At 40.3% G+C, this 27,465-nt stretch overlaps 1 protein-coding gene across 1 annotated transcript in view; it reads left to right on the forward strand.

Moving 5' to 3' along the window:
* SLC12A4 (solute carrier family 12 member 4) overlaps positions 1-26,535 on the forward strand; it is a 74,332-nt gene extending 47,797 nt beyond the window's left edge. Inside the window, exons 6-24 of the mRNA XM_039503153.1 lie at positions 884-1,014; positions 1,581-1,822; positions 4,408-4,622; positions 5,778-5,942; positions 6,042-6,140; positions 7,575-7,632; positions 9,164-9,338; positions 10,534-10,652; positions 11,143-11,241; positions 11,863-11,982; positions 13,532-13,636; positions 14,980-15,148; positions 15,982-16,177; positions 16,580-16,749; positions 18,542-18,673; positions 18,761-18,868; positions 19,685-19,869; positions 23,021-23,154; positions 24,919-26,535. Coding sequence (XP_039359087.1) covers positions 884-1,014; positions 1,581-1,822; positions 4,408-4,622; positions 5,778-5,942; positions 6,042-6,140; positions 7,575-7,632; positions 9,164-9,338; positions 10,534-10,652; positions 11,143-11,241; positions 11,863-11,982; positions 13,532-13,636; positions 14,980-15,148; positions 15,982-16,177; positions 16,580-16,749; positions 18,542-18,673; positions 18,761-18,868; positions 19,685-19,869; positions 23,021-23,154; positions 24,919-25,010 — 2,714 coding nt within the window. The 3' untranslated portion in view covers positions 25,011-26,535. The remainder of the gene's footprint in view (positions 1-883; positions 1,015-1,580; positions 1,823-4,407; positions 4,623-5,777; positions 5,943-6,041; positions 6,141-7,574; positions 7,633-9,163; positions 9,339-10,533; positions 10,653-11,142; positions 11,242-11,862; positions 11,983-13,531; positions 13,637-14,979; positions 15,149-15,981; positions 16,178-16,579; positions 16,750-18,541; positions 18,674-18,760; positions 18,869-19,684; positions 19,870-23,020; positions 23,155-24,918) is intronic.
* The last annotated feature ends 930 nt before the right edge of the window (positions 26,536-27,465 follow it).

A 27,465-nucleotide genomic window follows, 5' to 3' on the forward strand; every position in this document is an offset into this window, starting at 1 on the left:
ATTTTCAAACCTTGATCTGCTACCATAAGGGCTAGTAACTATTTTAAACGAAAGCTGAGATTCTCCCCATATCACATGCCTCCCAAATTCAGGTTTTTAAGAAACACAGTGACTTGCTAAAATCATGAGTTGGCAACACATTTTTGAGAAACATGTCCTGTACTGACACATCCGCCATTGCTATGGTCTCACTGCTATTTTTTGCTTCAGATCCCATCAAGCTGAACTTCACAGGGACTGTTATTATTTAATGAGGAAGAAAAGTAGTTTAGTGTATACAAAATGTGAAATCCAGGAACTTAAAATGTAGTTCACTCTTCAGAATGGTGATACTAGCTAATGTTTCATTGGACACTAAACAGATTTGCACTGCATGTAACTTAGTTCATCTGTGTTGTAGCCTTTCATTTACCCAGTTTATCTGTGCATATGACGGTTTCTCTTATCTGAAGAGAATGAGAATATGATTTGTTTTTGAGTCTAACAAATTTGTATAGAATGGGAAATTGTAAAATAGAATAAGAATACATTAAATACCATAAGCACCCTCAGGATTTCGGTCACTGCAAATTACTAGCACCCACCTGTGCATTTGTCCCCAAATGTAAAAGATTTAAGTACATTTTGGGGGAGGAAACCTGGATTGAGCAAAGATACAAGGCTTGATTTAGTATCCTGTATTTCTGCTGAATGCTGCTTAGACAAATGAGAGCTATCTTTGTTTAGTATGCTGTTGAATAAATAAAGGTATTTCTGGTAAAGATCTGAAAAAAGCTAGATATGCAATTTATAACTTTGTATGCACGTTCCGGATTTTTTAAACTGTTGAGTTCGTAATATAAAAACATTCTGGAAAATACCACTTCCCTTTCCTGTCTTGTAGCTGGTGGCTCCTATTTCATGATCTCAAGGTCCTTAGGTCCAGAGTTTGGTGGAGCTGTGGGATTGTGCTTTTACTTGGGAACAACATTTGCAGGAGCTATGTACATACTTGGTGCCATTGAGATTTTATTGGTGAGTAATAATGCTTATGTGGCAATTCACATGTAGAAACTACTGCAGAATTCCTGCCCCATAGGGATAGAATTATTCTCATTTTGAAGGGGCTTAGAGGATGAAGGCTTATATTTTCAAACGTGATTATTGGGTGCCACTTTATTCTTTTCTAGGGGCCTGACTTTCAGAAAGTGCAGTTTCCACCCTCTGGAAGCCAGGGCCCTTGAAGGTGTCTCATTTTAGGTATCAAAAAACAGAGACTCCCCAAATCACTATTCATGTTTGAAAATGTAGGTTGAAGTGTGACTTATTCCAAGCCACTCAGTGAGTCAGGGGCATAGCTAAGGTTAGTTAATTGTGTTTGGAGGTAAAGCTACAAAACTGCCCATATCGATTGACTATTCTACAGGGTGAAGAATCCTAGCTCAATGTATTTTGCAAATAGAGAATTGATTTACATTGAAAAAAATGTTCTGGATATGCAACACTTATTTAAAACTGAAACATGCAATAAGCGAAAGTATATTTGAAACTCTTGTTGTCTTACTGCAGCTCTTTAGCTAACTTTTTGTTTTCTATTTCAGACATACATTGCACCACAAGCAGCAATTTTTCATTCCACTGGTGCCCATGATACATCTAGTGCTACATTGAACAACATGCGAGTTTATGGAACCATATTCCTCACCTTTATGGCTGTGGTAGTTTTTGTAGGAGTGAAATATGTTAACAAATTTGCTTCTCTCTTCTTGGCCTGTGTAATAATATCCATATTGTCCATTTATGCTGGTGCTATCAAGTCCATCTTCGATCCCCCTGCATTTCCGTAAGTAATCTTGCTGGCTGGGTATGTCAGCCTGCAAGTCAGAAATATCTTCGGTTGCCATTTGGAAGCACTGATTCAATGGAAGTAATTTTAAAGCAAATATGGCAGCACTTACATGCTATAAAAATTATTTACTTTATGAATGATAAATTTTATGTTGCAGTGAGCCTAGTTCGATAAACCCGTGAAACAAAGCTCCTTAGCCTAAAATAAACACATTGTTAACCTTTACCATCTTTAGCCAGTTCCACTAGGTTTGGGTCTTCTGCACAGGTAAGGGAAGATGGATGGAAGTTGACACTTTTTAACCGGTTCCCCCTCATACAGAAAGAGAGAACCAGATACTCTAGATAAAACATAAACTCTCCTCACATGGCATCAGTTCATTTGGTGTTGCAAAGTTGCTTTAGTTCTGAGCCAGAGTTCCATTGACTTAGTCCTTTTTGTTTTCAGTTCAATGCAGGCTTATGCTGTACAAGGAAATGCACAGCACAGGCAACAGCAGCAGGGGATTATGCAGTGCAGTCAGGGTAGCTTAATCTGACAAATTATTCACTTGACAAAAGTAGCGTAATGCTAAATGAGTAGTTGCAACCCTCTACTGGCCCCCACGATGCATGTCGAGCCCAGTCTGCACCATTGCAGGGAAGAGTGGGAGTTTTACCACTGACTTCAATGGAAGTGGATAAAAAACAAAAACCAAACTCACATACAAATGATCAGGAATAAATTGAAATGCAACGTTTCTCTCTCCCTGTAGCTTTTTCTTATTTAGTGAATGCTTCCCTCTGCTTGTCTGCTCAGGCTGGCACTATGTGGGGCTGGAAAGGATCTTGAGTCAAGAGGCAGGATCAAATAAACCGAGGCCATCCCCTGGCAGATATTTGTCCAATCTGTTATTAAATACCTTCAATTAGGGGGATTCCACAATCTTATCTGGACGCCTATTCCAGAACTAAACTATCTTTATAGTTAGAAAGTTTCTCCTAACATCTAACCTAAATCTTCCTTGTTGGAAACTATTACTTTTTGTCCTACCATCAGTGGACATGGAGAATAATTGATGAAAGTCCTCTTTATAACAGCACATATCATATTTGAAGACTATCATCAGGCCCCCCCCCAAGCCTTCTTTTTCTGAGCTTAAACATGGCCATTTTAAAAATCCTTGCCTCATAGATCATGCTTTCTAAACCTTTTATCATTTTTGTTGATCTTCCCTGGACTGCCTCCAATTCGTTCATATCTTTCCTAAAGTATGGCACCCAAAAGGACACAGTACCCCAGTGCCAAATAGACTGGGACAGTTACCTCTGTGTCTTATATATGACATTCCTGTTAATACACCCCAGAATTATATTAGACTTTTTAGAAACTGTATCAGATTTTTGGCTCATATTCAATTTGTGATCCACCAGGTCCTTTTCAGCAGTACTACTGCCTAGCCAGTTATTCCCCCTTTTGTATTTGATTTTTCCTTGCTAGGTATAGTACTTCACACTTACCTTTACTGAATTTCAGCATGTTGATTTCAGACCAATTCTCCAATTTGTCAAGGTCATTTTGAATTCTAGTCTTGTCCTCCAAAGTGCTTGCAACCCTTTCCAGCTTGGTGTCATCTGCAGATTTTATAAGCATACTTTCCACTCCATCGTCCAAGTAATTAATGAATATATTGAATAGTACCGGCTCCAGGACGAACCCCTGTGGGACCCTATTATATACACACTCCCCCTTTTCCCCCCTGCCAGTTTGACAGTGAACCATTGGTAACTACTCTAAGTACAGTCTTTCAGTTACTCATGCATAAAAGTAGAGCAAAAATGTTGGCTAATATAGTTTCTGTCATAGATTATAGCCACAATGAAACGTCCTGAATTTTTCTTCTCTTCACTCCCGACAAACCAGCTGGAGAAACATAGCAGTAACCCCCTATTCACACTGGTGATCTAGGCTTGGTCAGCCTGTACCTCATATAGCCCCGTTAGTTTAGTGTCTGAGCACTTCACAGTCTTTCATGTATTTATCCTTAGAGCACCCCAGTGAGATAGGGAAGTGCTATTGTCCCCATTGTTTAGAGAACTGCGCACAGAGAGACTAAGAGACTTGCCCAAGGACACAAAGGGAGTCTGTGGCAGAGGAGGAAATTGAACCCTGGTCTCACAAATCCAAGGCTTGTGCTCTAAAATCTTTCCCTCCATCTGTTCTGCATCCCTCTCATGGGGGGAGGGGCATTAGGTGGCACATACCCTTCAGATGCTGCTGATCTTCAGAACTGCCAGCCCCACATGTAGGCAAAATATCCCCAGCTGCAGCCTGGAAGTGGGACACCGGGGGGAAGGGGAGAGAGAAATAATTACATGTTCATTTTGAATATTAAAACAGAAGAACAACATCAACATATACGCTCCTGGTTCTGCTGCCCAGGAAAGTCTCATATCTGGAACATGTTGTTAGGAAGGAGAACCACTTTAAAATCCCAGTGTATGAAAAGGGAAACATTACACTTTCCAAATAACACCTGGTGCGAGTAACCATCTTTGCTTAGTATGTGGTTCTACATGACTCTCTCATTCCCCTTCCAGGATTTGCATGCTGGGCAACAGGACCCTGACCAGAGATCATTTTGATGTTTGTGCCAAAACAACAATTGTGGGTAATATGACTGTGGCCACCAAGCTCTGGGAACTCTTCTGCCATACTTCTAACTTAACCACTGATAACTGCGACAAATATTTTCTGCTCAACAACCTTTCGGAGGTAGCAGGTATTCCTGGAGCTGCAAGTGGCATTTTAAAAGGTATGATACAAAAGGCCGTTGGATCAAAGCAAATCCTCTTGTTAAGAGTCATGCAGAGCAGTTGAGGTGGATTGAGCTATTCTATGCTAGTAGAGAAAAAGCACTGAAGAAATCTAATTACAGTTAAGAAAACCCCTTTGAAGAAAACTGTTAAAATACTTTAAAGAGTAGAAGGTGTTAATCGCTTTTCTAGATAAGAGGCTTAGTCTCAGTTCTACAAAATTGACTGAATGAGACTGATATTTGCAATAGAAACTCAACTACATTAATATTGTAGGGCGAATTAACCTGGGCATCCTATATAACTCTTCAAAACCAGGCTAAAATGTCTGGGCTGGAGAGCAGTGTTAGGATGTTACATGCTCCGATTTATAACATAGTAGATTCTAGCTGGAAGAAGCATAGAAGTGTGTGCATGAAGGTGATTCATCTGTGTCCTTGCTCTCTACAAACCTAGTGCAAAGCTACAATACATAATACTACAAAATGCTCACTCTAAAGAATTACAGGGAACATTTGCTGTGTGCAGGTGATGTCTATATGTTCATAAAGTTCCTATTTAACAAGGAAGATCAGCAGATATACTCACTGCTTATTCCATGCATTGTTGAAGCATTAGTTAAATGCAAATCCATGCAGTCATAATACTTCCACTTCCTAAAGAATAAAGTAACTTCCATCCAGATATCTGGTCAGGGTTACCTCTAGGTTTTTTCAGTTACTATGTATATGTTATACTTTTTCATCTAATATGCCGAATTTATGTGGCAATGCTAAACTTATGTTGCTTTGGTTAGAGCAAGTCTATTTAAGTGGTACGTTAGAATGATATACATCAGTTCATTAACTTTAGAGAATCCAAAAAATAAATGTTGCATGAACCTTTCTAGGCAGTTGGTTTGTGAGGTGATAATCCAAACATGTTCGTTGCGCTTGTGAAAAGTTTGCATGAAAATACGATGGAAACCTTTTCTGTTTTGGAAGTTTTGTGTGTCTAGTTTTGTAACTGTAGTAACCCACTAAGTTTCACTCCAGCCTGTTACTGCTTTGAGTAGATCGTTAAGAGTTCAGTAAGTTAGGTTTGGGTTAGCCTGTATTTACTATTCTCTTTCTGTGGTGGTAACTCCCCTTTCCTGCCCTCTTCCCGCCCCCCAGATAATCTGTGGAGCAATTATATGGAGAAAGGAGAGATACTGGAAAAAGCTGATCATCCATCAGTTGATGTACCAGGGCTGAAAAGCAACCTTCACCTTTATGTGTTTGCGGATATAGCCACTTCCTTCACAGTACTAGTTGGCATCTTCTTCCCTTCAGTGACTGGTGAATACTGGGAAAGGGTTTTGTGGGATTTTTAATTAACTTTATTTGATCTTTTGTAGTGTTTCCAAAAACATTTTCTTAAACTGAAATCATGTTTAGGTATCATGGCTGGTTCAAACAGATCAGGAGACCTCAAAGATGCGCAAAAATCTATTCCTGTTGGAACAATTCTGGCTATTGTCACCACGTCACTTGTCTGTATCCTTTAAAAGTAGAATAGAAGTCTAGCATATTGTGACTCAATTGAACTTTTATTATTATTTGTGTTCCTGGTTCATTGCACTGTTTTCAGTTGATATAAATACCACTGCAATTGTCATATGTCAGTGAAAGAACATAAACAATGGTTCAACTGAGAGTATGTAACTTCCTCCCCTCTCTATCGCTTTGCTTCCTGGCTGCTGTTACTTGCTCCTTTAAGAAAGCTGGCTAGCAGTCAGTGGTATCTTGGGCTGGCAGAATGCAGAGATCCATTAAAAACACTGCCAGCTGGTAAGGTGGGGAAAGACCGTAAATACAGGAATTTCTAGATCACAGTACCTTTTAAAACAAGTAGGTTTTTAATTTTGAGTAAAGGGAGGGCAATGTGTGCTGTCTAAAAATTTGAAAGCGAAATGTGTAAAAGGGAACATCAGAGTAGCCAGAGATGGCAAGCTGTAGTAGCTAGGTTGTTAAATAAGAAATGGAATTGGGGTGGTGACGGAAAGTTGGAATCAATGTAGACCGGACCACTCTAAAATTAGTTGCTGATATCCTGCTAATAAGCTCTTCTGTAAACTACATGTGAACCAGGAAATGAACCTGTCTGCTGACACTTCTGCCAAACTGCAGATCAGGACTGAGCCCTTTGTCATCAAAGGGACATTGTACTCCATGTCATTCTCCGTCTGTCTTCCAGAGAGCTCCCGTGTGGTACTTCTGGAGCTGACCTTTCCGTTCCAGAAGTTATTGTTTGTATGTTGAAGTAACGGGACAGTCTGGTGACCAGCTGGCCTAGTGGTCAGGCAGCGGCCTTACAGTTTCTAGTCATTCAGAGGGTGTCCCGGCCAGCAGGCTGCTTTTACAGGGGAGTATGGAGGCAAGGTAGGGCAGCCCGGGCCCACTCCACCTGGTCTCCATCCAGGACCCTAGGGGTTTGTCAAAGTGTCTAGATCTGTAATTGATCTCCTCAAGTTACACTTTTGCTGGGTCACTTCCTACCAGACTGGAGCTCTTCTGTTTGGGGCATGGTTGCTGGCTTACACTCCACTTGGTCTGTTAATGTCCTGTTCAAAGCAGTCTCCTTTAGGGCTTTCAGTTCCCACTGGGGAGTTTTGAAATGTAAAACTAATTTTATTAAAAACATTAACCATGTCTCTCTAATCCAGTCTTTCTTAAATTTGAATTTTGGAACAACAATTTAATCATATTTGTCTCTTAACTATTAAAGATACATAAGTACATTGGGTGGTATTAACAGCTCACTGCCCTGCATACCTCGAGTGATCATGATATCTGATTATATAGAGGATACCACTGTATCATAATCATTTGCACAGGGGTAAACATTGAGCTTTAATGATGTTCAATATAATTGCATTGATTTATCATGTCTAAATAAAATTACCTTCCTTAATGTACTCTATACTCAAGATTTCAGCAGTGTGTTACTATTTGGAGCCTGCATAGAGGGCGTTGTTCTTAGAGATAAGTAAGTTATGGTGAAATATTTTACCTATAACATGGTAGGGAACGTTGTGCCCTGCCTTTGGCCAATGAATGTTTTAGTCTTTGCCTTCACCTCCACACCTGACTAGAGCTGCCTCTTAGGCATATCTGCATTCAAAATGTAAGGGATACTTTGGAAGAATGGGTTCTGCACTTCCATCTGCTTTGTGTGAATGTTCCCTCCAATCTCTAGTAGTGTAGGGTCTTCAGAAGAACATTTTACCCATTTTGCCTTGCATCATGGGTTGCCTTTTGAGTTCCAAGGGGTACTAGGTTCAAAGATCGATTTCTGACTTTCTAGAAAATCAAAAACCCGCTGATGTTATCTGAACATTGAATTTCCCCTTTGCTCCCTTGTTCTCCCTTTCTGCCTCCTTACTAGACTTGGTGAAATTTTTCCTTGCAAATAAATTATCTGATGAATTCAGCCCTTTTTTCCTCCTGAGAAACTAATTTTTGATTTCTGCAAATATATTGACTATTTGTGAGAATTTGTCTAATAGTATAGACAGTCTTGGGCCAATGTGATCTTAGCAGATAGTTGTTAAAATGAATAGTTTGCTCTCTGTGACTCATGGGCACTGTGGGCACAAGTTGGAGGATAGTATTTTTCATGAATGGCTGAAACTTTTTAATACAGAATGACTGCTCATTAAAATAGTGCATGATCATTTCTGCTCACATGTGGTATTGCTCACGGGTATTTATATGAAGGATTGCTGTTTCCCTTAAATGCTTGTGACCAAAATCTCACTTGTGAATTAAGAATAAAAAGGGGACATGAACATGGTCAAATCCAAGCAACCATTTATAATTAGAAACATGTTGCCACGTTTGACGATCATGTTTCTTACCCTCAGGTTCTTAACCCTGTAAATCAAGTAATGATAGTTATCCTAATGCTGGATTCTACAAACAGCATTTCTGAAAGCTCCCATGAAGATCTTCTCTCAGGAGACAAGCAGGGAACTGCTTGTTAATAAAGTTTGGCATGAGGCTACAATCTGGTTGAAAAGGTCTATCATCACTGAAGCTTTTTGTATGAGTCTGATATTGAGTATGGGAATTGTACAACCAATTTCCATACTTAATGGTGGTTATTGCATGCTAAAAGACTTAGGGCAGAAAAACATAGGTGTCACTGGTTGTTTAAATAAACAGGAGAGCTCGGTTTCAATGTACTAAGGACGGCTTCTCACCAGATGAACAGAAACGAGTGCTTGGTTAACAAGGCAATAGAAGTGTTATAAATAACTTAAGACTGAAGCGAGTTTTCAGATGGCTGTCCTTGGAAAATGGGCGCAACCTTCTTTTCAGTAGTGGTTAGCTTGCTGTAGGAGGCCGCTTGGGCTATTGATTCAGATTTTTTCCTATATTGCAGTTTTCTGTTCAAGAAGTTGCTGGAAATTTTGGTTTAAATAAAAGCTAATATACTTCTTGTTGGCTTATATTTGAATAAGACAGACTCTGTCAAAGTGAAATATAAGACTGGCTAACCTTTCTTTGTCCTACAGGTATGGTGATGCAGTGAACAAGAACTTAGTGGTGGGCACACTTTCTTGGCCCTCACCTTGGGTCATTGTGATAGGTTCATTCTTCTCTACCTGCGGAGCAGGCTTACAGAGCCTCACTGGAGCCCCACGGCTACTGCAAGCTATAGCCAAGGACAACATTATTCCTTTCCTATGGGTTTGTAAATATTAAATAACGTTCATTGTGCTGTACGCAGCATGCACGAACCCCCAAGGCCTAGCCAGTGGGTAAGGTTATGTTCCTGGAGACTGGCAGAAGGAAATTGGAATACGTAGATGTAGTTGGCGGATATCAGAAACCTGATTGCTGAGTTGCAGGCTGGTTATGCAGAAATCAGGCCACTAAGCTTCAAGCTCCCAGTCCCTGCTTGCAAGCCTACCAGCTCCACTAATAACCTTGCCTACACTTTGATCTGGTGCTAGGAGGAGTGGAGCAAGTGTAACTGCTGAGATTCCTCCAGCCCCTCTCGCTATGGGATATTTGGACCTTGAGAGTGAGGCCTGGTCTACACTGGGGGTGTGGGGGATCGATCTAAGTTATGCAACTTCAGCTACGTGAATAACGTAGCTGAAGTCGATGTACTTAGATCTACTTACCGCAGTGTCTTCACTGTGGTAAGTCGATGGCTGACACTCTCCCATAAACTCCACCTGTGCCTCTCGCCCTGGTGGAGTACCGGAGTCGACAGGAGAGAGCTCGGGAGTCGATTTATTGCATCTAGACTAGACGCGATAAATCAACCCCCGCTGGATCGATCGCTGCCCGTCGATCCATTGGGTAATGGAGACAAGCCCTCATTGGTCATCTCTCACCCTTCTTCGGTGTTTCTGCCAGAGTAGGGCCCCAGTCAGGTTTCATGTGTTGAAGTGGGAGCCATATCTTCACTTTTTAGTTGCTGTCTACTGGTTGCAGACCACTACTGCCTCTTCCCGACTAACTTCTTGCTTAATCTTGTCAAAAGCAGGGGAAGGCTCTTCTTCCTAGAAATGGGAAGAAAGGGAGATTGGACAAGGATTCCCCACTTTAAAACTAGATTTTAAAGTGAGGGTCTATGTTTAAAATAAAAAAAAAGGCAGGTGTGCATTGAAGGGAGGATTTGGATGAATATTTTTTGTATCATGGAGTCTGACATCAAGCTCAATGGACTAGAGATTGGGAGTAGAGGCTAGCTGGACTCCTGTCCTTGTCCTTCAATGAAAGATATGAAAATCCCCCCCCACACTATCTTTGAAGTGGGAAATAGATTTTATTTTAGAATGTTACTGAACATATTTGTAAGCAGTGTCAAGTTAAGCTATGAGTCAAGTGTGATAGTACAAATAAATAATGTTCCTTTTCTTTTTTTGTTCAGGTTTTTGGCCATGGGAAAGCAAATGGTGAACCAACATGGGCGCTTCTGCTAACAGCATTAATTGCTGAACTCGGAATTCTTATAGCTTCCCTGGACATGGTGGCTCCAATTCTCTCCATGTAAGGAACAAAGTTACTGTTACAAGATAGATATGGCAGGCTTCTGAAGTCTGTTAACTTATTACCTTTTAGAACCTCTATTTTAGATAAATACTACAGTTACTGGAACAGAAGTTCCATTTATTTAAGGACTACAAATGACCTGACATCCATCTTAGTGAACATGTAAATTGTCATGCCTCTGAAATATATCATGAGTGAACATTTTTTCTGACAAAGCTGGATTGGTCTTCCCTTTAGAAAACCGTATCATGTTTGGTGCTCAGCAGTTGGACAGAAGGAATTTGGTTAGATTCATTTGTAAAGAGTCTCTGACCTTTACATCTAATTTGTATTAACAGTTTAGGCCTGTCTTTAGTAACAAATTGGAGATATAACCTCTTGTGGCAAAACAGATACTGGTTTTGGTGTTATGTGGGTGATATTCAGACCTTTCCATTATTACAGTTTGTGTCAAAAACTAACGTGCTAAATTGTTCCTTCTCTACAGGTTTTTCTTGATGTGTTACCTCTTTGTCAATCTGGCATGTGCAGTACAAACACTTTTAAGAACTCCAAATTGGCGGCCCCGATTTAAATACTATCATTGGTAAGCAAATTATTCCGTGTATTCTTTGGTCTACTCTAGTCCGTATTCTGTGGTCTACTGAGGGGATTTGGAAGACTGTTGTTAACCTTTCATATGAGGGAAGAGCTTCCTAATAGAAGGGATGTTAGTGTGTGTTTTCTGCTGCTGATCACAGGCATGGAGTGTTTCTATAGGTGGCTTTTGCAGCTAGCCATGGAGGACCTTACTCAGGCACCTCGTTTCTGAAATTGTGTCTTGGGCCACCTTAGGATGGCTGAGAAGATGGAAAGATTCTGCAGTGCCCTGGGGCTGTCAGGAGGGACTCAGTTAAGGCTGCTTGATTTCTTCCATCCATCTGGTAGTAGTCAGGGATGCAGGAAGAAACTCCTCTGTTTGGTGTGGACCAGAATTGTGGTGATTAATATAGTAATTGTGTCATCCCCACAATAAAGTATATGACAACAGTGGTGATGGAAGTTATTGTTTGCTTTTTACTGCCATCTCTTCGGGAGAGAGGATACAGAAGGTGAGAAACTTCAAGGGGGAAAGCAACTAAAATAACCAATGGGTTTGTAGCAGGTACTTCAAGCTTTTAGCTTTTTCTCCCCAGGTACTTGCTAATACCTATTTTTCCCCTCCCAGGGCTTTATCATTTTTAGGCATGAGTATTTGTCTTGCATTGATGTTCATTTCATCCTGGTATTATGCTCTGGTGGCTATGCTCATTGCTGGCATGATTTACAAGTACATTGAATACCAAGGGTAAGTATTTTCAGAAGGAGAAGGGTAAGGGGAGACTTGGACTTACTTACCATTTATTGGTTCGGCACATGAATGGGCATTGCTTTGTGTCTATGGTATTAGTTTCCTACGCGAGAGTATTTTTGCAACTGCTTTGCGGTGGTGATTCCAAAAAGAATTTATTAGATCAGGACGTGTTTCTTGGGTAAGCATCGGCAAAATGTTTCTTGAAATCTGTGTGTTAGCGGGAATTGGGGGCCTATTTTGGGGATCTAGTTCCCTGCTCCACTTTACCCTCTTTGAACTTTGACGACTTCTAGCCAAGGAGGCCTGAATGGAGCCTTCTCTAAAGCCATTCCTTTTTGCTCATAAATTGGCCAGGCAGTAAGGGTTTTTAGAGAGTCTTGTGGGGAGAGAACCAGCACACAAACTCAGCCTGGCTTGGGATGCATGAGATTTTTATTTTCAGTCTCTTAGACTGGTAGTTTGGCTGTATAACTTCATCTTCACAAATCCATTGGTGAAGCACATGGTGTGGTTCATGCATGATGATGTCCCAAGGAAATCTCAACCACAGACAGGAGTGATTTATAAATTGCAAAGTACTTCACTTAGGAAGGCACAATCAATTGCACACATATAAAATGGGAAATGACTGCCTAGGAAGGAGTACTGCAGAAAGGGATCTGAGGGTCATAGTGGATCACAAGTTAAATATGAGTCAACAGTATAACGCTGTTGCAAAAAAAGCAAACACCATTCTGGGATGTATTAGCAGGAGTATTGTAAGCAAGACATGAGAAGGAATTCTTCTGCTCTACTCCGCGCTGATTAGGCCTCAGCTGGAGTATTGTGTCCAGTTCTGGGTGCCACATTTCAGGAAGGATGTGGACAAATTGGAGAAAGTCCAGAGAAGAACAACAAAAATGATTAAAGGTCTAGAAAACATGACCTATGAGGGAAGATTGAAAAAATTGGGTTTGTTTAGTCTGGAGAAGAGAAGACAGAGAGGGGACATGATAACAGTTTTCAAGTACATAAAAGGTTGTTAAAAGGAGGAGGGAGAAAAATTGTTCTTCTTAATCTCTGAGGATACGACAAGAAGCAATGGGCTTAAATTGCAGCAAGGGCAGTTTAGATTGGACATTAGGAAAAACTTCCTAACTGTCAGAGTGGCTAAGCACTGGAATAAATTGCCTAGGGAGGTTGTGAAATCTCCATCATTGGGGATTTTTAAGAACGGGTTGGAGAAACACATGTCAGGGATGGTCTAGATAATACTTAGTCCTGCCTTGAGTGCAGGGGACTGGACTAGATGACCCCTTGAGGTCCCTTCCAGTTCTATGATTCTCTGCCTGATGTGTTTGCTTGAAATACATCTTGCAGTTCAGCACAGTGAGTACATTAGGTTGTGAAGCACATCCGTAAATTTGTTATAAAGTAATTATGACTTCTATGCAAGAGCAACGAGGTTAAACACTGCTGAAATAATACCTCCTAGCTCATATATATCGCTTTTCATCAGCAGATCTCAAACCATGTATTCACTAAAATATGTGATTCTTTACAGTGCAGAGAAGGAATGGGGCGATGGTATTCGGGGTCTGTCACTCAGTGCTGCCAGATATGCCTTGCTAAGACTGGAAGAAGGTCCTCCCCATACCAAGAACTGGAGGTAGGCATTTTGGATGTGCAAAATGCAGATTTTGCTGAGCTTCTGGTTGCATGTGCAGGGTTCAAAATGATGCCCACAGTTTACATGTAAATAATTTGCTTGGAACTGGACAGGAGCTTTGCTATCTTAAAATACAAAAGAAGTTTAAGAACTCACTCACATGCTTTGACTCCCATTAAAAGATTAAGTCCTGCACACTTAGTATGAAATGCATGCAGCCCATGTAAGATATTCCTTGCTACATTAACTACACTGGGGGTATCCTGCAGAGACAGAGCAGCAGCCCGATATCCAACGCTACATTAACTACACTGGGGGTGACCTGCAGAGACAGAGCAGCAGCCCATCTTGTCTGGGATGTGGATGGAGTCCTGATTCAGGCCCTGTGTAGGCTAGTTCAGAAAGTGGAGTTGGGGAATGACGCACAAGATCTGTGATTCCAGGAATGCAGTGGCTTAATATCTTGCAGTAGTGGCACAGAGGTTGCTGATGTGGCTCCAGCTTTAAAACTGGAATAGTGGCCAAGGATTTCTCCCTCTAACCTCTGCACTTCAGCTGCATGCAGCCAGATTACATGGGCAACATGCATTTTGCTCTGAGAGAGCAGAGTTCTACGTGTAGCAGCTGGAAAATAGTAAGGCTTAGGGGGCTGAGAAATCCTCATTAACTGAAAGGTAAGCTTGTACTCTTCCATGACTTTCATCTCTGAAGTGCATAGCTCAATCTAGCTTGTGTTATGTTGCTAACTAGCACTACCGTATGGAGATATTGAGCACTCCTCCATCTATCGAGAGGAGTAGAAGTCTACCTTAAATAATACAAACAAAATCCTATACATCATGGTATTGTGTTACTCATAGCTGAATGTTGGGAAAGAAAATCCAAATGTTGATAATGCCAGACTGAAGTTGCATGTATCTCACATGTCAGAAGAAGGTGAAATTCATTTGTCTATTTGGAATGTAATCTTAATTTCCACGTGTTTGGTACATAGTATCCATATAGACCTAGAAGGTAGTGTTATTGCATAAATGTAGCATGCAATGTGTTTTGTATTGGCAGATCCTTGAAAATCAGCCTCTGTAAGTAAAATGCTAATGCAGACCTCTCTGACTAGTAAAACCCACGTGGAAGAAGACTCTCCAGACAGTATTCCAGATCTGCTTTGTCTAAAGAAATAAAACATCAAGTACTGCCCTTTCAGTACATATGGTACAGAGATAGTACTTCACTGGTGTGGGTATCAGCGTTAATGCTGAAGCATAATTAAGATAACTAGTGAGGCAAACATTTTAAAAAAAGTTTTATAAGAATTACCCGGACTGCTTTTTCTTTTCTTCTAGGCCTCAGTTGCTGGTGCTTCTGAAATTAGATGAAGATTTGCATGTGAAGTATCCGAGGCTGTTAACATTTGCTTCTCAGCTGAAAGCTGGCAAAGGTTTGACTATCATAGGGACAGTGATCCAAGGGAATTTCCTGGAGAGTTATGGAGAGGCCCAAGCTGCTGAACAGGTGCGTGCTTTAACTATTGACATATAATAATGATTTTACACAATTGTCGTGAATGTTTATTAAACTTTGCGGAAAGTAAAGCAGGCTCCAGTAAAGCAAAGCTCTTAAACACAAGCATACTAGATGCCTGTTGCCCCGAAGTGTTTAAAGACATGCTTAAGTCTGCTGCTGAATTGGGGGGGTCTAAAGATCTAAAAACCACGTCATGGCTGCGGCATTAAGTTCTAGATCGTATGTGTATACATCTCTAGCTCATTTAACAGGACACATTGTCACCCAAATGAGAGAACTAATGTTTCATGATGTTGACTGATTCACGTAAGGGATGATGTGGTCTGTAATTTTCTGAACTGATCTTGAAACATCACAATAGCTATTCTGAACCTATCCCATTTGCTGTATTTTGCTTATTCGATGTAGCGGTAGAAGACTTATAAAGTCCATTGCACCTTTCCTAATGCTTAATCATTTACATCTGCTTAGTCACAGGATACCATGATATTCCCAGCCCCCAACCCCCCAGCTGTTCTTGAAGATGTGGGAGACAAATGTGGGAAAGCTAATTCATATATCTGTGGAATAACCTCTTGCTAAGGATGAAATTATTGTTCTGTTTATATCTTGCAGCCTTGTTATAAAGCCTTATAGCAAATGAAGCCTTATACTAAATATGATTCTCCTGTCCTTCATTACTCACAATAGGGCAGTAAACTGCCCCTGATGAGTATATGCAGATGACAGCATGAACATGCGTAAGAAGTATAATAATCAGTTGATATAGAGGACCTGAGTTCATTTTAATGGAGAACTTTTTTCCCCTGCCTGTCTTCCAGACTATTAAGAACATGATTGAAATTGAGAAAGTGAAAGGATTTTGTCAAGTAGTTGTAGCCACCAAGGTTCGAGAAGGAATTGCCCACTTGATACAGTCCTGTGGACTAGGTGGCATGAAACACAACACTGTGGTTTTGGGATGGCCGTATGGCTGGAGACAAAGTGAAGATGCGAGAGCCTGGAAAACATTTATAGGTTAGTTGTAATATGTGATGTGGTTAGACACGTAGAACCAAGTTATCTGTACTACTCTACACACATACTTTTGATTGAACAGATTTATTCTGCAAGTTCAGCATCACTTTCCTACTATTTGCATGAATATTAACAAAAAAAGTAAAATAAATAATGGCACGCATTGACAGGTATATGTGTCTATATGCCATTTCAAATGGTTGTTAATAAACAATACCATTTTTTCAGTTAAAAAGCCTTTATAGTTGCACAATTACACAAAAGGAGTAAATACATGTATTTCACGTGAGCGGTGATTTTATGGGTAGGTGACACTTGCTCGCTGAATAGCCTTTTCCACTATAATTTTCTCTTACAGTACCATAGAAAAGTGACTGTCTGCTGTCTTCCCCTTCCCTGCAGATACTGTGCGTTGTACAACTGCTGCCCATCTGGCTCTGTTGGTGCCCAAAAATGTGTCTTTCTATCCTAGCAACCATGAACGTTACAACGAAGGCAACATTGATGTGTGGTGGATTGTGCATGATGGAGGCATGTTGATGTTGCTTCCTTTTCTACTGAAACAGCATAAAGTAAGGATGAAAAGAGCTAGAGAACAAATTCATCTGCCTACCACTATGTATGCGTCAGTGTATGGTGTGGAACAGTGAGCCAACAATAAGTGACGATCCTCATACTGTTCTCGCAATAAGTTTTTTCCTTGTATTATATATTTATAAAAAATGTTTTTTGACCCACATGTACATTCTGCTCATGTACAATACATTCTTATATTAGCAGAATGTATCTTTTCCTACGTGATCATAACAAGAGTGGTCATACAAACTCAGAAATCTTTACCTTTAAAAAAAATGAAAGGTACTGCATTGAAAAGGCAGAGTCCCTGTAGCTGTGTTTGAGCCTTTTTTAAAAATATGGAGATATACCTATCTCATAGAACTGGAGGGGACCTTGAAAGGTCATTGAGTCCAGTCTCCTGCCTTCACAGTAGGACTAAGCACTGTCCCTGACAGTTTTTTGCCCCAGATCCCTAAATGGCCCCCTCAAGGATTGAACTCACAACCCTGGGTTTAGCAAGCTAATGCTCAAACCACTGAATTATCCTTCCCCCAAAAGACTTGCACAGTCTTCTGTTGATAGCTATGTAAATTTAATAAGAAGTGTACCATAAAGGACTCAGCAGACTGCTTATGGATACCATTTTGAAAGTTGTCCCTCTCTCTATCCCATAGTTACCAACGATTGCACCTCTCCTGAGCTGCCTTGCGTTGCTCCATCTCTTGGCCTCCCTTGGAAGAGGCAGCCCATTATTCCAAAGTGTGGTGGTTATTAAAGACAAAGAGGAGGAACCTAGGTCTCCTTAAGTGAAAGGAATCCACTAACCTCTCGGTCATCAGAAGAGATGGTTAAAATAAGAAAATTTAAAATCTTTCAGTAGTGCGGTATCTTTTTTAAAAATAAGAGAGTATTTATGCCCATTTTTGTGTGCAAAATGTTGTGCTTTTAAAATATAGTGCCCTGGGGATTTTTGGTGACTTTTTCCCAGTTTGTCCTCTGCAGGTAACTTGCTGGTCCCTACATCATGGCTTTAGGCTGGATGGGAAAATATTAAGCCTCCTGAAGCCGCTTCAGCTTTGGGTCACTTGATGGGGCCAGGAAACTTATCAGCCAGTGTAATGGCTATGATTGGTCTTGTCGTGACAGGAATGCAAGAAAAAAATTAATCTCACAAACCTTGGCATATAGTACATCAGTGTTAAGTTATTTTTTGTTGAAGTTTAAAAGAATATAAAGATCATAAAACACCCCAGAAGAATGAAATATGTCAAGATTTTGTGGCAGACTCACCAACAAGCAGACCAGGGTGAATGAATAAGGTTTTATTGAGATATCTCCTCGCCCCCCCTCAAAAAAAAAAGTCATGGGTTTTGTCAAGGGAAACATACAGTGAAAAATGTGCAGACTCGCTAGTGAGAAACCGAACTGGGATTTTTCATATGTTCTAGTTCATAGGACCATCGGGCTGGCCTCAAATGGCTTTTCTTTGTTATCTTTAAGCCAAAAGAGAAGCTGGATACAAATTTAGGGCCTGCCTTACATTAATGGCTCATTAACTGTGTTTGTTAAAGTCATGCTTGATAATCATCTCAGTTTGTCAACACAGTGCGTCAGCAGTGCTCCTAAACTATGCTTGATTTCTGTGATGGGAAAGTCAACAATATGGATGTGTTTAAAAAAAATCCACAGAGCCCAGTACAATAGCTATGTTGGAAAACAAGGGTGCTATATTTATTACAGTTCTGTTTTGTGTAGAAAAGGAGTTGTTGGTTCACGTGTTTTGAGAGCTTGTATTTTCCCCCATAGGTCTGGAGAAAGTGCAAAATGAGAATTTTCACAGTAGCCCAAATGGATGACAACAGCATTCAGATGAAGAAGGACCTGGCTACTTTCCTTTATCAACTACGAATAGAGGCAGAGGTGGAAGTGGTAGAAATGGTAAGGGATTGATCCTATTTCTCCTTAAAGTTTGAATGCTAGTAAGTTGTTTGATTACAAAGAGGAATATTTTTCTTATTTCTGCAGCATAACAGTGATATTTCAGCTTATACCTATGAGCGGACCCTAATGATGGAGCAGAGATCTCAGATGCTGAGGCAAATGAGACTGACCAAAACCGAAAGGGAAAGGGAGGTATGTCATTCACTATAGAAAAAGCTAAGGTGAATCCAAGCGCTGTTCCTAGTACCATTTCAAATCCTTCATATAGCATAGTAAAACTTTCATGAATTAATACACAGACACCTCTCACATCTTGAAGAAAACGAACATTCAGTGTAGCCTTTTCAGTTGCTATGTCTGAAAACTAGGTTTATTCCTATTGGTTAACATCTTGCCTGCACTCGTGGAGCCATGCTAGAAATGCTTTGTCTTAGGAAAGAATGTATGGTGGTCACATAAGCTGTAAAAAGCCTTTTGTGCATTTCCCTGAATGAGTATGTGATGTCCAGTTAGTTCAGAATACAAGTCTTAGGAGGTTTCTTGAAAGTCTTGAGTTTCCAATACATGCGATATCCTGGGTTTGTCCCAGTTCATGACGCATCCTGTTTTGCTAGTGTGGGTTTATGTCGTGTCTTGGATTCTGGTAGAACAAGGCAACTAATTCACTTGGCCATCAAAGCTCTTCAGTTTGTATTATCCTGTTCCATCTGAGCAGAACAGTTTTCATCAGCTTGGGGTCAATCTGTGCTGCCAGGTTCCATACTATTTTACGATGTCAAGTTCTCTATTTCTCTGTATAGAGACACCACCATTGGTTCAAATTCTGGTGGACTCATACACACCATAACCCTATTTGCTCTTTGTGTTAGTGAACTGCTCTGGCTCCTCTCCTGAACACAGGTGAAGAGTACAATGAAATGACAGCTATTTAATTGGTGAAAGGGATCTGGAAAAGATAAAATTAACCTGTGAAAGTAGAACTCAGCTTGCCATTTAAACACCTCTCAGGCCCAGCTGGTAAAGGACAGACACTCTATAATACGGCTGGAAAGCCTGTACTCGGATGAAGATGATGAGGGGGAGACAGTACCTGATAAAATTCAGATGACGTGGACAAAAGAGAAATGCGACTCTGAAAAACGGAACCGGAACACTGCAGTGGAAAACTTCAGAGAACTGATCAGTATTAAACCGTGAGTCTCATTGGGGTCGATATCTCAGACCTCTTGGGGTTAAAGTCTGGCTGTGCTGCTGTCCATTGTACGCCAGCCCTAATGACAAAATAACTTGACTTCCTTTTTAAAAAAATGTTTTAGTGCGGCACAGGTCTCTCTTGCATTTAAACGTTTAAGCCTTAAACAGTGGAAAGTCAGCAGTCAGTTACCCTAATGCAGAGTTAAGCTTAAAGGTGGGATGTGGTTAGGGTTAGGGTTATCTGCCAATAAACTAGTGCTGGATGGTCTCAGATACACATATATTACATAAGGGATTACAAACAATTCTTCCATTTTACATGGAGCCACAACTTAAGGGCCAATTCTAGAACGTTGGGGATTTTTTTTTTTTTTTAGTATTCATAGCCACATCCCACTGTTAAGTAACTCCGTGAAAATTCCTGAGTGTTTGAAATTCCTATTCATTGGTATAGGTAATTCTAGCATAGTTTCTCTTAAAAATCCATAGAAATTCTGTGTTTAAATTTAAATTGATGTACTCTTATCTCCCTTTCATGCTTTCAGAGAGTGGGAAAACCTGTAAGTTTCTTTGCTAATTGCTTAAAAATGTTTTTCTGTGAAGAGGAGTGGGAAGATCTAGAATTCTCCCTAGATGAAAAGGAATGACATTATTAGCCTACGTTTGATACTGTACAATGGGCCTGATCCTGCATGCTTGCAGTTGAGGGAAACTTGCCATTGTCTTTAAAGGGTGCGAGATTGGGTCCTTGATTCTTAAGGCGATAGGTCTCTTAGAAATAGCATAAAGCAAAGTCTGCAAGAGTTACCCTGTCTAACCAGGACTGACTCAGGGAAAAACAACTTCAGGTTTGAGCATTGAATTGTGTTTTCGAGAATGGCGTACTCCCGTTTGGGTGACCAAAGGAGGTGTGGTATTGTTGGGGCACAATAGCAGGTGATGGGAAAACCAAAGTTCACCTGTTGTACAGAACAGAAATTCGGGACAGTGCTGCCTTGAACTTCTCTAGCTCTTTGTTGTTTTCTCACAAGCTTAAATATGATACGCAAAGGACATGGTCAAAGTGCTTTCACCATCGTTTGAATGGTTTTACTCTCCACTGTTTGCAAGAGTTTGCATAGCGGCTTGAAATGAGATTCTTTTCAGGTCCAGTTCTGTCTGCACGTGCCCCCAGTCCTGTCCCCAAAGGAACATTGTTCGTAGTCTCTCCTGGAGCCTGGGTGAACCGTTCCTTTCATGCCTACACCATACTAAATGGCATTTTCTCAGCTCTCTGGATAGATGCCAGTTTTAAGGGTCACCTTGAAAATGTTTTTTGTCTCTTTAGATCTCTTCCAAAAGTTGATTACAAAAATAATCAATTCCTCATCTCCCCTAGTTATAGTACAGTGATGTCTTGTCTGTGACCTTTCTGTTTCTGACATGGAAGAGGCAGAGACTGTGCTCACTTTTTCAATAAAACATACGGCCATAGCGTGACATCAGAAGGAAAGTATTCCAGACTGGGCAAGTTGGACCCTGTTGTAAATCTTGCTCCTAAATAGTTCTGTGCAGCAGGACTGTTTCTCGGTAAAGTAGTGCAAACGAGTCACCTCAGTGTATCTGCCACTTCCTGAATGTTTTGGGAAATTTATTCCTTTACAAAATGTCAACAAACATACAACCCAATTAATCATCACAAGATGAAAGCTAAAATTAAACTGACTTCAAAACCAAAAAAGCCTCCAGAAAAGAAATGAGTTCAGTAAGGCCTGTTACCATAATTTGTAGCATGTAAAATGGGTATTTATCTAACCCCCTTCCCTGAAAAACATCAATAGTAATAAAGAAATCCTTATCCAAGTTGCAAAGGCTAATTGATTTTCCCTTTAAGTCTGCATCTGTCTGTCTGTCTTTTGTTTTGATCTCCCTTTTTAGCCCTTATTAGTCATACTAATAGTTAATTTCCTATTGGAAGGAGACATCTTCTGCCTAAAAATGACTCCCTGACTCTCCAGTTCTTATTCAGCATGGATTGGTGTGCTCTGATCAGATTTTCAGTATAATAAATCCTGGATGCTTTCTGTGAGGATATGAGTGTTTTGCAGCTCAAAAAACACAAGTGCACTTCTTAGAAATGTGGGCTGGTGTTGCTGTCACCAGTTTCTGAGTTATCTGTGAGACATGGAGTTCTCCGAGTTAGGATTTCTTCTGTACTTTAGTGTGTTGAGTGGGGGATTTTTGGTCAGTGTGGCCTGGACTATTATTTTGCCACGTGCCCTGAGAAAGAGGTCGCATATAGTTATGCTGCCTAAGGACCAGACTGTGATTCAGAGGAAGTAAACTCTGCTGGGCTTACACTCAGCACAATGTACCACACCTGGCATGCTGGCTGTGCTGACCGGCGCAAGGGAGCAGTAATGGCTCTGCTTTCCTTTCTGTACTGAAACCCGAGACATGGGTGGCCCATGCAAGAGAGGAAGGGGACAGTGCCTTATTCGCCTTGTGCGGATACATAGGGCTAGTGATTTATTCCCTGGTGTAGGAGCATAATGCCCTGCTTGAAAGCCCTGCCGGTGTGGTGGAACGCTCCTTAGGTTGACAGAGATATTCACGTCAAGAATTCCAGCTCAACTGTGATCTGAGGTCACAGTGGAGGACCTTGGTATTTTCCACTTTTAATAGTCGATAACCATCCACTCCAGCTCATGTCTTACTCAGTTTGGGCCTGATCCCAAGCCCCTTGAAGTCAATGAGACTCTTACCATTGTCATCAGTGAGTCAGTAGATGAGACCCTCGGTGTAATAGAGTTTGTATTTGTACTGGTGATCTTAAGGTGAATTTCTTAAGCTGAATTTCTTATCTCATGCAGTCTGGCAATAGCTGCTTAGGAGAGACCGAGGCCAGCAATGGAATGGGAAATAAGTTAAATGATGCCTTCCGAACACAGATCACCAAAACTAGTGGAATAGTATTAGCTCTAAAGACGTGGAGGTACAAATAACTCTGTACCTTTCAAATAAAACTTGGGGGAAAAAGTGTTTGATTAGTTGACTTTTTAAATAGTATTTTGTAGAGATGGTCATTATAAGATATTTTTGTAATGATTTTTTCCCAGTTCAGTTTTACAAGGTTTTTTTTCTAACAGTAAACATGTGATTCTTCAACAGGAACCAGTCAAATGTCAGAAGAATGCACACAGCAGTGAAGTTGAATGAAGTAATTGTAAATAGATCCCATGATGCCAGACTTGTTCTTCTCAACATGCCTGGCCCTCCAAAGAACATAGATGGTGATGAAAACTGTATCCTTTGAAGGAAAGCCAAGATGATACTCAGAAATATGCATCTCCCTATCTAACCAGGTTCTTATACTTTGCCTATCAAAGATATGTATTTAAACCAAAATAAGTGTAACTTACTGTTCCAGTGGTATGAAAGTAGCAAATCGTCCTGTTGGGATCCTGGAAGTGCGCAGGCGGAAACCCGTCCACTGCTAAAGGACCTCCCTCAGCCTAAGGGGAGGCTCCACAAAGTCAGGATCTCAATTAATTACGGGGGACAACTAAAGATATAACAGGGACAGGAGTGAGGTCACAGGGAGAAAGTAGTAAATCGTGGTTGTTGAGATACCGTAAATACTTTTAAGGGAAAGTCACGTCTGCCATGCCGCTCTCCTGTTTTGTACCCAAGATGCTTTACCAACGTCACCTATCAGAGGGCCTGACCTGTCTTGTCTACACTCCTTTCTTAGTTTCATTTTCTCTGTTGGGCCTGCCTTCGTAAGCTTTGGCAACAGTACGAAAATTCAGTAGCAGGAGTTTTTCCTCCTACAGAATGAGGCTAAACAATCTGACATTACTTAACGTGGAAATGATGTTTGCTCTTTCAAGGAATAGTAGCTACCTTTTTCTTATTGTACTTTGAAGCAGTTAATAAGAATAAATTCCTTTACACAAAAATCAACAAGGAGAGTGGGGGAAAGGGGTTAACGCTTACTGATTGGATTCTAAAGAGGCACTTAGTTTAATTATACTAACAAAAGATCTACTTCTGACATGGTAACTTCAAATCTATCGTCTATTTGTCCCTATATTTGGAAATTTTTGTAACAACTGAAATCTAACCAGTCTGACATTTACAACTGTGAATCTTTAGGGATGCACTTCTAGGGCGGTTCACATTTTCAGAGAGGTTTAGAGCGTGTTCCTAGGAGGCAGTATGGACATCCTCCCCAGGAAGTGGCATGGATAATACATGACTTGCGTGGATTCAGGTGTGTTTCTAAAGCAGGGAAAACGTTGAGTTTTTGTGTGACATTAAAATGGCGTACTAGCTTCTTTAGCTTCCTATAGCTCAAAGTTTAAGGAATAGATGCAGCATGGGAGAAATTTCTGGGTAGTATCCATGAATCAGCTGTCCCTCTGCTTTCCTTACATCCCACTAAAGTTTGGCTTGGATTAAAATCTCATGGTGGACAACTGTCCACTCCTGCCCTGTTATAGACCCAGCTTGCACTCTGAAGGGAGCAGTGTTTGAAAACAGTTTAGGATATGGTTGAAACATGACTCAGAATTTGGCTGGGGCATCCCATACATCTTGTGCTTGATGCTATATTGGTCCACATAGACAACACAGATCTGACAGATTTAGTCAAGTTGCAATACATTAATTTACTGCTCAAATGTAATTTGGCCTTTCATTTGGTTTCAAAGCATAAACATTTTCAAAGTATATTCAGCCAGGAATCTGAACGTTTATATCAGTTTAAGAAACGTTAACTCTACCAGTTCTTCAAAAGTTTAACTGTCCTTTAAGTTCTTTAAAAAGTTTGCCCATACTATTTAGAAGAACTCAATCTCCCAAGGTTTGCAATTGACATACTAATAAATTCATTTTTAAGAAATCTAAGAGGATTGTTTTAAGAAATTGCTCAAGATTTTTAGTTACACTCAGTATATTAGAAAGCTTATTTCTATTGTATTACTGTTCAGTAAAAAGGATGCCAGTGACTCAGTGTCTGCATTTAAGTTATAAAATATCATTTGTCCTTGACTTTACTGATACAGATATGGAATTCCTGGAGGTTTTGACAGAGGGCTTGGAGAGAGTATTACTTGTTAGAGGAGGTGGCCGTGAAGTCATCACCATTTACTCTTGATTTAATACAGCTTTCTGCACCATCGCACATTTACGTTCTTGATGACAAAGGACATTCCAGTTTTAAATGGAGAAGAAAATAGGTTCTCTCTCTTTCTCTCTCTCCTCCCCTCAAACAAACACAGACTTTCCATCATCCATCCAGTCTACTGAATGACTTACTAGACTTTTCTCACCAACCTTTACAGTATGCCGTAGATCTTAGTACTGGTTCTATTGGTTTTCTGTCAAGTGACACTCCAGTTGCTACATACATATCTTTTGTATTGCAGTAGTACACCATCAAACTGGCAACAAGTGAATCATGAATCTACAGTTTTACTCGGCTTCTGCTTTGATGCTCTGGCATTTGTGAATGTAGTTTTAACACTAAACCTATTTTTAGAAAACAGTGCTAACGAGCAGGGTTTTTAGAAACTGTGTATAAAGTTAGGACTCGAAAGTCAGTTACTGTAACAAGATTTTAAAAGCTTTTATATTCGTTTATGGGGATAGGACTACATTATATAGTTAGTTTCTGCTGAAGTTCACCTATAATGCATTTTCTAAACAAAACCCTAAGTTGTAAGAAGTGTCTGCCAACCTACAGTTTTGTGGGTTCATGTCCAGAACTACAGTTCAAGTATTGGATAAGAATTTATACTTTAATACATTTATAGATTTAAATAAATTATGTTGATATAGTTGATTATGTATGTAGATTGCTACAAACAGTGTGTAGCTTCTGAGACTTACGGTTCTGTGGAGGAGGCAGGTCCCTATTTATTTTTATATTTATTTGTTAGAAACATTGGAAACACAGATGCAAACAGTCTAGGAGTTTCACAGAGAGGTTTCTTAAATCAATTTCAAACCATCAGCGGATCGAAGACAAGTCCTGTGCAGTTCTTCCCCATTTAAAATTCCTGCTGCCCATCATTGTATGATTCTGAGTATATTGAGAATCTAGTACATGGAAATAGAGGTGCTGCATTGCACACAGCAACGGGTTGCACTTGCACAAGTACAGAAGCTGCTTTTTTGTAGGCTTGTCTTTTACCAAGCCCATTAAATTATACTTACTGTACAGAAGGATCATATTTTTTCAATAAAATGTTGCATCCACTTAATTATTAAGCAATGTGGAGTTCTATATGCTGTAATGCAATAGCTAGTGTGCACACACCATTCTCTCTATTGTATGGAATTGGAATTGTTCAACTACAGCTGCATAGACTGCTAACTGTTAAAGGAACGTAAGAATTGACATCCCAGCCAAAGTCTTGTCTGACATTACTGGGTATGTAATACCCCATAATAGATAATTGTGTGCTAACATATTTATGGGAGGAACAGGAGGGACTTTCTCTTCACCTTAACTGTTAGTGGTAGGCATATACTGAAGCATTAAGGTTGATACACTTGATACATTTTTTAATTCTGTCTAGGATAGCAGTTGATATAATCATATAAATGTTTTGATTTCTAGTAGCCGTGAGTTCCACAGACTGATGATACATTGTATTAAAAACTTACTAGTTTCCAAATGTCTGACCCTCTAACTTCTTTCCTTCCCCTCTTCTTCTATTGTAGAAAGATAATGTGCCACTTCACATTATGCAAATGTTTCTTTGACTTGGTCATAATGACACCTAAGTGTTTTTACTGGATGGTTACAATTAATACTGTACAAAAGTATCTGTTAGTGAAATGGCAGGGGCTGGGAATTTTTTTTTTTTTTAATTAGGAGATGCCGATATCTGTCCCTGTGTATATTGGGGTTGCCATGGTGTGGAGCACAGTGAGACTTGTGTAACCTGGGGTGGATAGAGATGTCTTACCCAGTGTGGGCACAGAGGTATCATTATGGAATTATATCACATATTCTGTTTTTCTGATCTCCTCTTCCTGTTGCAAGCACTCCTGCTCTCTCCACTGCTATCAGTGTATCCCCAATATAATCGGTGTGTGTATGCCAGAACTCTGGCAAAACAATCCAGCATGTCAAGTCACCGACGGGTGGGTACTACCTTGAACTGCTCTTCACATTTCCATGCTTGTTCTTTCCCCCTTCTCAACCCCACTAAGACAATTCACACCCTTGTTTAGGGAACTGCTTCCTGAGAGGGAAAGGACACATGAGTCGCTCCCAGTGAAATATGTCTGAAATATGGGATGGAGTTTTGAAGAGCACTGGCACAATTAAGGACCCGGGGGCTTGCTCTGTACTAGAGAACTGATTTTTTGCTTAAAAACGAACTGTACTGGAGCCCAGGCTCTGGCAGCATGAATCTGTGCTGTCTCTCGTGGACACCATTTTTAACGAAACTCACATTGGAGCAGTATTTTCCGTGAAGACCACTGCGGTACTCTGCTATTGAAGCTTAGCTTTTATAGCAAAACGTTGAAGTTTAGACACTCAAATCCACAAGAGGGAGCTAGAGTGCTAGTCATTTGGAAGTTTTGTTCACTTGAAG

This window comes from Mauremys reevesii, linkage group 16, assembly GCF_016161935.1.
Source record: "Mauremys reevesii isolate NIE-2019 linkage group 16, ASM1616193v1, whole genome shotgun sequence".
Taxonomy (NCBI): Eukaryota; Metazoa; Chordata; order Testudines; family Geoemydidae; genus Mauremys; species Mauremys reevesii.